The 13,619-nt window shown below is 48.3% G+C and overlaps 1 protein-coding gene across 1 annotated transcript; it reads right to left on the bottom strand.

Annotated features, from left to right (window-relative positions):
• Positions 1-580: 580 nt before the first annotated feature.
• Positions 581-12,071, bottom strand: PPDPF (pancreatic progenitor cell differentiation and proliferation factor). The gene is made up of 5 exons (XM_082226606.1): positions 11,903-12,071; positions 6,613-6,703; positions 3,718-3,792; positions 2,091-2,187; positions 581-1,032 (listed from the first exon to the last, which is right to left on the bottom strand). The coding sequence occupies exons 2-5, from the start codon at positions 6,665-6,667 to the stop codon at positions 918-920; spliced, it is 342 nt and encodes a 113-aa protein (XP_082082732.1). The 5' UTR covers positions 6,668-6,703; positions 11,903-12,071; the 3' UTR covers positions 581-917.
• Positions 12,072-13,619: the final 1,548 nt, after the last annotated feature.

Genomic DNA, 13,619 nt, shown 5'->3' with positions numbered 1-13,619 from the left:
CAAATGTAGAGGTCAAACCATGTTTCCTGCACTAACACTTAATAACAAGGCAACACTGTATACCTGTAGGAGCGTCTCCACCCCCATCATTCTGCCCGGACGCTGAGGTCCAGCGCCGAGGGCCTTCTGGCGGTTCCCTCATTGCGAGAAGCAAAGCTACAGGGAACCAGGCAGAGGGCCTTCTCGGTAGTGGCGCCCACCCTGTGGAACGCCCTTCCAGCAGATGTCAAAGCGATAAACAACTACCTGACATTCAGAAGACATCTTAAGGCAGCCCTGTTCAGGGAAGTTTTTAACGTGTGATATTTTACTGTATTTTTGGTTTTTATGGAAGCCGCCCAGAGTGGCTGGGGAGGCCCAGCCAGATGGGCGGGGTATAAATAATAAATTATTATTATTATTATTATTGGGAAGCTTTTAAATGTATGATGCTGTACTGTGTTTTTAATATTTTGTTGGGAGCTGCCCAGAGTGGCAGAGTGACGGTATACAAATAAAATTCTTCTCATTATTAAAGTTCTTCGGGCAAGAAATAACTTGCGCCTCCCGTTCGCAAGTGTACAAAGCCACACGCAAGCGGTTTAAAAGGCTGCTCAGGATTTATTAGTTTCCATCAGACGAGTACAAAACAAGAATGAAGTGTTAAACAAGGCTTCGTTGGGTGGGGAGGGAGGGGTTAGAAGACGTAGCTGCACCAAAAAAAGAAAAGAAAAAGAAAGTTGTAGAAAAGGATGGTACAGAAGATTTCTCTTTTTTTTTTTTTCCTTTTTAGTTGCCGTTTCTTGCTTTTATAAAAACCTACGTCTAAGGAGTACTCGAAGCAGCCTGCCCTACTCTACGGGGAAGGGGAGTGGAAAATGGGCTCTGCCTCCTAGCGTTCAAGTCAGAAGCGTCTGGCCAGGGGGCAGCCAGCCTCCTCACACGGTGGGACCCGCGTTCGGTTTGCTGGGCTCGCTGGCGTGGCGCTTCCTCATCACGTCCTGAGCCAGGCCACATGTGATCATGCCGTTCGCCACCTGGAAAGTGCCTGAGCTGGAAGGTCAAAGGGGAGGGAGGGGAGAGAGAGATCGGAGGGTCAGAACTGCAGTATCATCACTCAAGAATCACAGAACTGTAGAGTCGGAACTACGAGGATCATCTGGTCCAACCGCCTGCAATGCAGGAATCTTTTGCCCAACATGCGACTCGAACCCAGGACCCTGAGATTAGGAGTCTCACACTCTACCGATTAAGCAATATGGTAGCCCACTTCCCCTGAAAGCGTACAGAGCAATCCTAAATGTGCTTACTCAGGAGCCCAAACCCACTAAATCTGAATTATATCTACCCAATATCCTCTCTCTCTCTCTCTCTCTCCAGAAATTGCCTATGCTGGCCTGACCAGGGATAAACTCTCCCACTAGCTACTGTGAGTTTAATGTGCAAAGAGCGTATGCTTTTTGTTATTATTGATTTATTACTGTTACCATTTGCTTTCAGTCATTTGCATAATTTTAGTGTGTATTACACATTTTTTGTTGTTGTACTCTGCTTGGGGATTCGTTTTTATAAGGCAAATAAACAAATGGCCTTGCACAGGGGACTAGAAACTTGCGCTGCACGCAATTCTTCCCTCTCGCCCAGCTATTTGGATGCAGAAAAGCAGGTGTGGATTAAATGAAGAGTTGAGATGGCCATCTCTCACGGGTGCTTTCGTTGAGGTTCTTGCATGGCAGAGGGTTGGACTAGATGACCCCTGAGGTCCCTGCCAACTCTGATTCTATAACAGATACAAATCTTTTACATTGCACACACTCCACCCATCCCCACATAGGGCCATATGCCAATGTTTGGAAATATAATGCAACACTTAAATATTTTCCAAAGTTAACCCAGACACTAATCTACCCATTTAGGAAGTATGTAGACAGGAAGAACAAGGATTGAGCTAATTACAGAATCAGTGATGACCAGTGGGGCAGAGAAAACATTAGCTTCCCAGATCTCCCATCCCAGTGACACGTCTGTTTGCGATTTTCCAAGACCCCCACTTCAGATCCAAACACACATACGCGATATTCCATTTCCAATCTCGGCACAATTTCACTTACTTCTCTGGGGATTCCGACACAGTTGTCATGACTGGGTGGGTTGTCTTTCCAAAGAAGAAGCTAGCCCACCAGTGCCCAGGGTCAGACTTGGGGAGACCTATGAGAAAGGACACAAGTGTCGCAGTCAGAAAATGAGGACTCCTCTTCGATGTTCAGAAGCTCCAGCTAGTGGAGAATTTGGCAGACAGATTGCTCACCGAAACAAGACGGTTTGAGCACATTTCATCAATTCTGGCCTGACTGAACTGGCTGCCAGTTAATTTCTGGGCCCAACTCAAAGTGCTGGTTTAGACTGATAAGCTTTAAACAGCTCAGGACTGCAATACCTCAAGGACCGCCTCTCTCCATATGAACAAACCTGGACCCTGTGATCATCATCTCAGACCCTTCTTTGTGTGCCTCCTCCGCAAGAGGTCCAGAGGGTGGCAAGATGAGAACAGGGCCTTTTTAGTGGTGGCTCCATGTTTGTGGAACGCTCTCCCCGGGGAGGCTTGCCTGCTACCTTTGTTACATATCTTTAGGCACCAGGCAAAAACCGTTTCTCTTCAACCAGGCGTTTGGCATGGTGAACATTCTACGGACTTTTAAATGTGTCTGTGGGAGGGAGGCTATTGGATTGTTTTATTATGTATGTTGTATTTCATTTTGTATTTTTATGTTGTGAACCACCCTGTAGTCTTTGGATGAAAGGCAGCATACAAATTTAATAAAAGTTAAAAATAATATTTTATAGAAGCATATCTATCTATCTATCTACACACACAAAAAAAAAAAAATCAGGGTGTTGTACAACAATATGCACATGACAAAATATAAAACCAGGAAAAAAGCAATCGTTAAAATTGCTGGCTACTCAAAAGGTTTTAAATGGCAGCATTTGCCCGTGGGCAGGAAAAGTCTTCAGCAAGAGCAAAAGCAAGGATGCCTTATGAATCTCTACTGGAAGAGTGTTCCGCAGGAATGGGACCAGAGACACAAAATGCGTGGCTTGTAGTGGAAGACAGCTGAGCTTCAACTAACAGCCCTTCTCCGGATGATGTCAGAGACTGATCTGAGATACAAGAGCTCAGACGGTCCTTAAGGTATCCTGGACCCAAGTTCCACAAGACCCCTGAACTTACTGCAAGGATAGGGAAGCCATGCCTTTCAGATGTTGTTGAATTAAAACTTCCATCACCCCTGGCCACAGGACTCCCACCAAGGGCAGACCCTGTTGATATGGTGCTCTATGCGAGATCAACATTTGCTGCCCTCTCCAGCCCTTCCCAAAGCCTGGGAAGCAGGTATGAGGCTCTGGCAGGGTCCTAGAGGCCACCTTCGTCCTTCCCATAGCCCAGCAAGAGCTTGCCTGCTTTAGGAAGGAGGGGGGAGGACTCTAGGACCTTGCCAGAACTTGCCACCACCCCCTTTCCCCAAAGCTGGGCAAGTGGTCCTTGGGCACCCGGTGAACTGGTGGCACTGCCCTAAAACACACTGCACACCTGTCAAGAGCAGAGGCCAAAGAGCAAGGCATCGCGGTCCGAGCCAGCGCTCCAGAGGAACCAAAGACGTACCCTAAAACGAGCCTGCAGGCAGCCCAGGGACCGTCCCCCACAAAGGCGACAGCCTCAAAAGCAAAGATACTGACCTGGATGGTGAGGGATGACCTCCCCATACTCTGCACTTCCACAGGAGCTGTTGCTGGAAGTGGAACCCAGACGCCCTGCAAGACAAGACATGTTTTTGCCCCATTAGATCACCATGCACCACAGTTCCTGCTGAACGCAGGAATAACACAAACCACAGCAGAGCTCTCCCTATGGAGGAGAAGGAGGAGTTTGGATTTGATATCCCGCTTCATCACTACCCGAAGGACTCTCAAAGCGGCTTAAATTCTCCTTTCCCTTCTTCCCCCACAAGAAACACTATGTGAGGTGAGAGAGACTGAGAGACTTCAAGAAGTGTGACTAGCCCAAGGTCACCCAGCAGCTGCATGTGGAGGAGCGGGGAAGCGAACCGGGTTCACCAGATTACGAGTCTACCGCTCTTAACCACTACGCCACATTGGCTCTCTTCCAACCAGGGCGGGGCCGTTTCTGGGTTTCAACATCGTGCTATATCGCCAGGTATTCATGACATACCAATGTATCACGAGGTCTGAAATAAGGACAGAGCTACGTAGAAGCATCATCTGGCTTCACGGCTTTTTCCACATTTTTTCCACTTTTTATCTCGATAACGACTTCAAACCCGTTTTTGGATGATATATCAATATATTGCCCAGTCCTACTCCCAACCACATCCATGTCAGAGCCGCTTCGTGAGGGTGCTGGGAATTGTAGTTCTGCAATGGGTAAACGGCAGGTCCCAGGACTCTTTGAGAGGAGCTGTGAGCTTTTAATCTGCATTAAAAGTATAGTGTGGCTCCAACCCCAGTGCTGTGTTTCGTGGGAAGACCTTCTGAAACTGGGAAGGAGAGACCGGACACTCCTTTTGTCTCTAGCAAGGACTTCCACTGGAAGCAATGGTCAAAGCGACGGGAAACTCTTTTCGGAGCGCTGCCTGCCGACAAATAGCAAATTTGCAGAGCGTTTGGCTTGCACAACTAAACAGCAGCTGCTCTCAAAACTCTTGCTGGCCAAAGAACTGCATTTCTCAGAACTGGAGCAGAGAGGGGACTCCACCTACCCAATGAGGCCATTTTCCCTTACTGGTTTCTCCTGCAGCACCAGCCCCGCTACACTTTTAGAAGAGCACACTGGGCTCGGAGCCCAGAGAGAGACAAAGGACGACATTCAGCCTCCCGTCCAACAAACTCAGGCTTTGTTTAGCTGCAGTACCGTTGGAGCTGACCTTTTATGGGGGCTCGGCTCCAACGCAATGCCTTTTTCCTCTGCACTAACATTTAGTAAGGTTCCCTTGAAGGGAATAAAACATTGGGGGGGGGGGTGTTGGCTCGAGGCCCCGGGCGAGGTGGGTGCTGAGCAGCGTAATTCAAGACACCCAGAGAGGTCTGGAGAAGCCGGCGAGCAGATGTCTTCTTTTCCTTTCATTTATTCCAGTGAGGGCCAAACTTGGCCCTCCAGCTGTTTGGGGACTACAGCTCCCATCATCCCTAGCTAACAGGACCAGTGGTCAGGGATGATGGGAATCGTAGTCCCAAAACAGCTGGAGGGCCAAGTTTGGCCATCGCTGATTTGTTCCCTGCTCCAGACTCACTCCAGTGCAAGTCACAGGAACGCCTGCCCACTCCCACAAGCTATCTGTGCACGATTGTGGCGAATGCAAGGATAGTATTTTCTAGCCAGCCTCTATCCATTTCTGGGCGCTGGGGGGCTATTAAGAAAGAGCCAGGGTGCCCACATCATCATGGTTTTGCAATAAAATAGCCCACCAACAGGGGTCTTTTCTTATTATTATTCTAACACGATAAAAAGGTCCTTTACATGATCCGATGGTGATTTACTGTTATCATTACAGTGGCACCTCGGGTTAAGAACTTAATTCGTTCCGGAGGTCCGTTCTTAACCTGAAACTGTTCTTAACCTGAGGTACCACTTTAGCTAATGGGGCCTTGCACCACCGCTGCGCGATTTCTGTTCTCATGCTGAAGCAAAGTTCTTAACCTAAGGTACTATTTCTGGGTTAGCGGAGTCTAACCTGAAGCGTCTGTAACCTGAGGTACCATTGTAGTGTTATTTGTACATATTATTCCCCCCTCTTTTTATTCAGCTTTAATTTTACTTCATTCCCCACCTTTATTATTATTATTATTATTAATTATTTATTATTATTATTATTATCATCATCACCATCAATTACATTGATATATCACCTTTATCATCTAAGGAGCTCAAGGTGGCTGGCATACATGGTTCTCCTCCCCCCCAACCTCACAACGACCCTGCGAGGTATGTTAGGCTAAGCAGCAGTGTCTAGTCCAAGGTCTGCCAGGGAGCTTCATGGCTGAGTGGGGATTCGAACTCTGGTCTCCCCGGTCATAGTCCAACACCCTAACCATTATAGCATGGGTAGGCAAACTAAGGCCCGCGGGCCGGATCCGACCCAATCGCCTTCTAAATCGGCCTCCGGATGGTCCGGGAATCAACGTGTTTTTACATGAGTAGAATGTGCCCTTTTATTGAAAATGCATCTCTGGGTTATTTGTGGGGCATAGGAATGCAATCACCCCCCAAAAAATATATATATAGTCCAGCCCCCCCACAAGGTCAGAGGAACAGAGGGCTGGCCCCGTTGAAAAAGTTTGATGACCCCCGCATTAGAGTAGTCCAGCTGCTTTGGGACTACAATTCCCATCATCCCTGACCACTGGGTCCTTCTAGCTAGGGATGATGGGAGTTGTAGTAAAAAAAAAACAGCTGGAGACTTGAGTCTGGGAAACCCTGATCTAGACCTACAGCACTGACTCCTACGAGGCATAAAGCACAAGTCTTTCCCAGCCCCACAACCAAAGGTCCTGGAGACGCCAAGGGCTCACTCTGGACCTTTCTCCGCGCAACTCGCACCCCTTCCCCGTTCTTACTTCGGTAGTAGTCGTGGGTTGCCACAAGGGAGCCGCTTGACGGGATTGCTGCCATGTTTCTTTGTCTTCGTTCTTGTGCAAGTTGTAAACCCTGGGAGACAAAACGAGAGTAGCTGTAATAGAGACTGTAACCTGATGCAGAAAGACAAACACAGGGAGAAGAAAGGCTATGGTGCATCAGCAGCACAATCGGACGCCTTCTTCTGCCCCAGCTGCAACAAAACCTGTCTCTCCCCTATCAGTCTCTACAGCCACAGCAGGCGCTGAAACCATCCAACAGCTTGAGCTCACCCCCAAAGGCGCACTCCTCCGTTGCTTCCCGAGACAGAGAGATGCCAACCTACCTGGTGCCCTCTGCCTTTTTGGGGTTACAATTCCCCTCAGTCCCAAGCCAGGCCGCTTTAAAGGGCAAGATTCACTCTCATGCTTTTCAAAAGGCACCAGTGGCTATAGGTAAAAGGACCCCTGACCATTAGGTCCAGTCGTGGCCAACTCTGGGGTTGCGGCGCTCATCTCGCTTTATTGGCCGAGGGAGCCAGCATACAGCTTCCTGGTCATGTGGCCAGCATGACTAAGCCGCTTCTGGAGAACCAGAGCAGAGCACGGAAACGCCGTTTACCTTACCACCAGAGTAGTACCTATTTATCTACTTGCACTTTGATGTGCTTTCGAACTGCTAGGTGGGCAGGAGCAGGGACTAAGCAACGGGAGCTCACCCTGTCGCGGGGATTCGAACCGCCGACCTTCTGATCGGCAAGTCCTAGGCTCTGTGGTTTAACCCACAGCGCCACCCACAGCGCCACCATGCAAAGACCACCTGTGTGAGCTCTCCTCAAGATGCAAGAAGCTGTCTGTCCAAACCATGTGAGCCAGGTGGGGACCAAGAACCTGTGGTCCTCTGCTTGCAGCTAGACTACAACTCCCATCTGCCCTGACCACGCTGACGGGAGAGCAGGCGCTCAACAAAATCGGGAGCATCAGACGTTCCACATCCCTGGAGGGCACTGAACATTTCACCACATCCCAGCATTGCTAACTGGCTGGAGGAGTGCGGGTTAAGTTTGCACCTAAATCAGAAACGCAGCGCGGAGGAGGGCATGGCAATATTCGTTCCAGGCTGCTCAGTGAGTGATCTGATCTGTTTGCCCACCAAGTTTGCAGGGCATGGGGTAAACCGGGTCTTTACTGGTCTACAGTGCCTGAGCAGAGTCCCTGCCTCCAGTTCTGCATGGCATGGTTTTCTCGAAGCTGGTTTGTTACACAAGAACCTCTTTGAGCAGCCTTTTCAGGAGTGCTTGCCAGATGTTTCATGCTGCGGCAGCACATTCCACAACAAAACTGCAAACGTTGCTGGAGATGGCACATGGGCAGAGACCGAAGCGAAACTCCAGAACGCTTGGCACAGCCAAGCCTCTCAAAGCAGACAGGCTCACAACAGCCAACTGCTGGGGGAAGAAGTAAGCCGCCTGTAATCCAACTTCCGTGAGGGAAGAAACAGTTAACAGTTTGGCTTGGTTCTGCATTTGTACCTTTTACCAAAACCTCTGCTATTGGTCTGCAGTTTTATTGTTATTAGGTATCTTGTGGTTTTTCAGGACGCGAGTGGCGCTGTGGGTTAAACCACAGGACTTGCTGATCAGAAGGTCGGCGGTTCGAATCCCCGCGACGGGGTGAGCTCTCTCTGCTCCTGCCAACCTAGCAGTTTGAAAGCACGTCAAAGTGCAAGTAGATAAATAGGTACCACTCTGGCGGGAAGGTAAACGGGTCCATGTGCTGCTCTGGTTTGCCAGAAGCGGCTTAGTCATGCTGGCCACATGACCCGGAAGCTGTAGGCTGGCTCCCTCGGCCAATAAAGCGAGATGAGCGCCGCAACCCCAGAGTCGGCCACGACTGGACCTAATGGTCAGGGGTCCCTTTACCTTTACCTTACTATCTTGTGGTTTTCTATCTTGATTTTATTCTGTGAACCACCCTGAGACCCTAGGGTACAGGGAGGTATATAAATTCAATAAATAATAAAAATTTATCCACGTTTCCTGCCTGAGCCCAGAAGCAAGCAGAAGGAACGATCAGCCGCAAAGTGCAAATAACATGGGGTAAGAGGGAAGGAGACCAAGAAGCAGCAGGGATTAATTTTACATGACATTTTAAATTTGCCAATCAATATTTTGGGTTTAGAATTAAACTGACACTTTTGTCTGTATTTAGTATTTGGCTAACTTTTTTTTTCTTCCAAAAGGCAGGAACTCCCAGTTCCTAGCAACCTTTTCATCAGGTCTGGACTATCTAACAGGAACGGTCAAAACACACTGGGCAACTCAGGAGAAAAATTAGCCTGCTGTGTATAAAAGAGAAAACAGCACTCCATTTGGTAATCTTGGCTGGCTTGCATCGTATAAAAAACATTTGAACATTTCAAGCTTGGATTCAAGCTCAGGCCCTGAACCTAACTCAAGGATGTGGTGATGGTAGGATTTTTGTAGTAATTCCCCATGCTGCCTCAATTTACCAGTTTGCATTTAGTGAAGAAAGTGGAGACTCGGCCACACTACACATTTAAACCACATGGCTTCCCCCCAAGAATCCTGGGAGTTGTAGTTTGTTAAGGGTGTGGGAAATTGTAGCTCTGTGGGGAGAACTACAGTTCCCAACAATCTCTGGGGAGAAGCCATGTGCTTTATGGTGTTGATGTGACGTTATTCTTCTGGAAGCCTATAATGTAAATATGACCAGTGATAGAATGTAATATTTCAATATAATTTCACTCATTAGAACCACTTTCCCAACCTTGTTGGACTACAACAGGGATAGGCAAACTCAGCCCTCCAGATGTTTTTGGTACTACAACTCCCATCATCCCTGACCATTGGTCTTGTTAGCTAGGGGTGATGGGAGTTGTAGTCCCAAAACATCTGGAGGGTCGAGTTTGCCTATGCCTGGACTACAACTCCCAACAGCCCCAGCCAAAGTTTTTTCTACATGGAGGGCTCACTCAAATCAGACTAAGAAGTTCCCTGTGGACAGAGATAATAAGTTTAAAAACTTTATTTTGGCACCCCCTTAGCCCCCCCTTCCCCAAAATGCAGGGATTTACTTTTTCCATAGGACTAAAACAGCATTATTCCCTCACTTGTAGAGAACAATGTTTTGTTGTGTTGCGGATTTTATTAATTATATAGATGTGAGGTTTCTATTTTTTCTAAGTTAAAAAGGGGGTGCACCATTTGGGCAAGGGGTCAAGTCTCTCCTTGTGACCTTGGCCATTAAGAAGCCCCCCTGGGGTCCAAGACGTTGATTTGAATAACCAAAACTTCTCTTAAGCCAACAAAAGCCATTCTCTACTCAAGAGTAGAAATCTCCTTTATTTTGACCCCCCCCCTTTTTAACTTTAGGGTTTTTTGCATGTTACCACACTAAACTATCAACCAGACAAGAGACTTCAAAGCAAGAGACTAACATGGAACATTATTAGTCTATTGTTTTGGTAAAAAGCAGAGGACACATGGCATTAAATGAGTCAAAACCACCAACAGGAAATCAGAGATCTGGTTTATACCAGTTTACACACACACACTCCTCTCTCTTTTGTCAGAACAGACTCGCGCATTACCAGTTCCTTTCAAGTGGAAAGAGATTCTGGGCTACAAAAATGCACTCCGAGCCAGAAACACACGCTAAACTCTTCCCTCTACCTCAAGTAAAATAATTGAGATTTTTTGCTGGGTAGAGGGACCTCAACGCCAAGTTCAATTGACTCAGGAGTGTGGGTGGACAGATCCCCCGTTCCTCTGTGCCTTTCTACAGAATGTTCTCATATCTCTTGCGTGTGCGCGCGTTGGAAGTCTTCCACAGCCAAGCAGCCAAAATCCGGACTGAACTGGCTTGCTGCAACCTACACATATAGAAACCTCCTTCCTCAACCCCCAGCCTCTGCAGTCGAAAGACACAAGCGGGGCGCGTGTCGCCTTTGCGCGCCGAAACAGCATTTCGGGGGACGGAGGAGGAAGCGAGGGTGGAGGGGAAAAAACTGATGTAGAAAAAATTATGCAAAAGCTCGTACAATGAGCCGAATTTTGGCGTGGGGGCCCCGAGCATTTGCTCTCAGCCAATATGGCCACAAAGCCACCACATGCAGGGGCAGCAGGACTGCTGCACAGCTGTCAGCCAGCGAAAGGCGGCGGATTGGAAAGGAGCGGACGGATAAATATTTAAGTCCCACCAGGGGGAGAGAAAACGCAAAGAAAACTACCGCCCGAGTGGTGGCAACTGGGTTACAGGTAATAAAATTAAAAGGTTTCCAATCAACGCTGCCCCCCCACCCTCCCCTCTGGATAAGGGGGTGGTCTGCAAGCCGCGAGAAAGGGCGGAGACCCGGATGGAACGTTGAGACCCGGGGATGGAACGTTGAAACCCGGGAATGGAACGTTGAGACCCGGGAATGGAACGTTCATCAAGCGAGTAGAACGTTCACTCTTTGTTCGCAGCGGATGCACCGTCAGGAAGTAGGGTAAAAACAATCACGCCCTTACGGTTTACCAAAACAAATCTCCCCCTTCTCGAAGCGATTCCCTTAACTGCTCGAACGATCGAAACCCGCACATTCCTCCCACTTTTCAGCACATCAACACATTTTAAAAGTTGGCAGGGGCTATAAAGCAAAGGTCGCCCCCCCCCCCCGCAGCAGTCGAGCAAGCCGCCATAACCCGAGGCGCTGGCTTTAGCCAACACAGATCGGCGTTTTCCAATTTCACAACTTCTCCAGCGCTTTTAACAGCCTGCTCGGAACTACGTCTCGCCGCCGCCTCCAATAAGGGCTTCTTCTGTTGCAAACCTAATTAAGCGCCGCTTGCCTGCGAGCAAGTCGCATTGGCCTCAGTGGGGTTTTCTGAGTCGCTGTGTAGTTCGAACCGAGCCTCTCCAGCAAAGTGTGCTTGGCGAAATTACAAACCTAAGCTTCCCCCAGCCCAGCTTTCACTTGTCAGAGGTTTTAAAATCAGACGGCCCTTAAGCAGGCGTGTTACTAGGTTTCAAATAAAAATAAATTACAAAACCCCCAAAGGTACGACAGCGAAGCTTTTTTTTTTCCAGGTGGGGAGAAATAACTAAAAACAGCACGCGAGCAATTTAAATCCACGCAATTGCGCGCAGCGTTCATGCCCCAAGATGAATATGCTTTTTTTAAAAAAAAAATTAAACAGCGGAAGCTCACAGATCTTCGAGCGAGAAGAGCATTGATACATGGCGGCTAGAGAAAGAAAAGGAAGAGAGAGGGAAAAGGTTTTTTTTTTACCTTTAAGACTTAACGCTTCGCTCAGCAAAATCCCAGCGGCTTCAGACCACAGGTGACCTGGCTCAGGGGAGTAAACGCTAGGCGACGGAGCCCATTTGCAAAGGAGATTTTGGGAGTACACTCCACGTCCACAAAAAAACACAGAGGCGTATATGGATTTAAAGGCTGGGACTGCAGCTGCGGCGCTTTATATAGGGCCAGCCAGCCTGGCTACGTCAGCTCAGGTGACGCCTCCATCCCCAAAACGGGGCGGAGAGGAGGGCCGGGTGAGCTAATCGGGGTGAAACACACGGGCTGGGCCCTCCTCGCCTTTTCCGAGCGAACAATAGGAGAAACGCCGTTTGCGCGCAACGTTACTTGCGAAATTGGGAAGGAAACCACGACTGCAGCTTCTGTTAATAAGCACAAATGGAAAAAACTAGGCTTTCCCCCAAAGACTCCTGGGAAATGTAGTTCGTTAAAGGTGCTCGGAATGGTGGGGGTAAACTACAATTCCCATGATATTTTGTTTTGTTTTTTTCGGGGATGGGCATGGAGCACCATGCACTTTAAGTCAGGCATCCCCCAACTCGGCCTTCCAGCTGTTTTGGGACTACAACTCCCATCATCCCTAGCTAACAGGACCAGCGGTCAGGGATGATGGGAATTGTAGTCCCAAAGCAGCTGGAGGGCAGAGTTTGGGGATGCCTGCTTTAAGTGCATTGTGTGAACGTGGTCTTGGACTCGAAAAAAACGGTAACGTCCTCAGCATGCTGTTGGCTTCTCCCAAGGAATCCTGGGAGTTGTAGTTTAGCCCTATCAGAGCTATACTTCCTGGCACCCTTAAACTGCTGTTCCCAGGATTCTGGGACTATCCTCTGAAAAAAACAGAAGGTGCAGTTCAAAAGGCCCGTGCTGCTTCTACTGCGAATCATAGAATCAGAAAACGGTACAGTTGTAAGGGACCCTAAAGGGTCATCTAGCTGAACCCCCTGCAGTGCAGGAATACTTCCTCCACATCAGTCAGCCTGGGTGTCAAGTTCACCTTCGGAGGAGGAGCTGCTTTTGCAGACCAAGGCAAGCCAGGTGTGAGGGCCAGTTGTGGAACATTTTCTCCTGGGACATTTGCCTGGGACTTGCTGCCCTTATTGTTTTGATGCCAAGCATTTTAATTAATCATTGGTAGAATTGGTTTTATGCTGTTTTTAATCTTCTGCTCTTGCTGATTTTTTTTATTTTAAAAAATATTACTGATACCTTTTTATTTGCTCAGCAACGCGAAGTTAAGTCCTCTTTGTTCCAGCAGGTTTTCTGGAATGCTTGAGAGGAGGGGAGTCACGTTCAGAGCCAGCTGTTTTGCTGTATTGCATTTGAGGCCTAATTTCACCCCAAATAAAAGGCTTCTCTCACCGGTTTATTTCCTGCTTCCTCCTGCTGCTTCACTGCGCACAGGACCACAAATGATATTTTAATGCTGCCGTTCTCTCTTTTTTGTTAGATGTCCTGGGCTCATCATCATCAACACCATAGAACAGGCTTCCTCAACCTCGGCCCTCCAGATGTTTTTGGCCTACAACTCCCATGATCCCTAGCTAGCAGGACCGGTGATCAGGGATGATGGGAACTGTAGTCTCAAAACATCTGGAGGGCCGAGGTTGAGGAAGCATGCCATAGAAGATTGTGCTAGAATTTGCACCGTTCATCTCAATCTATTGACTGGATTTCATACAGTTGCATT

The sequence above is a fragment of the Podarcis vaucheri genome, assembly GCF_965113315.1.
Source record: "Podarcis vaucheri genome assembly, chromosome: 6".
In the NCBI taxonomy this organism is placed as follows: domain Eukaryota; kingdom Metazoa; phylum Chordata; class Lepidosauria; order Squamata; family Lacertidae; genus Podarcis; species Podarcis vaucheri.
This window is presented reverse-complemented; position numbering and strand designations above follow the sequence as displayed.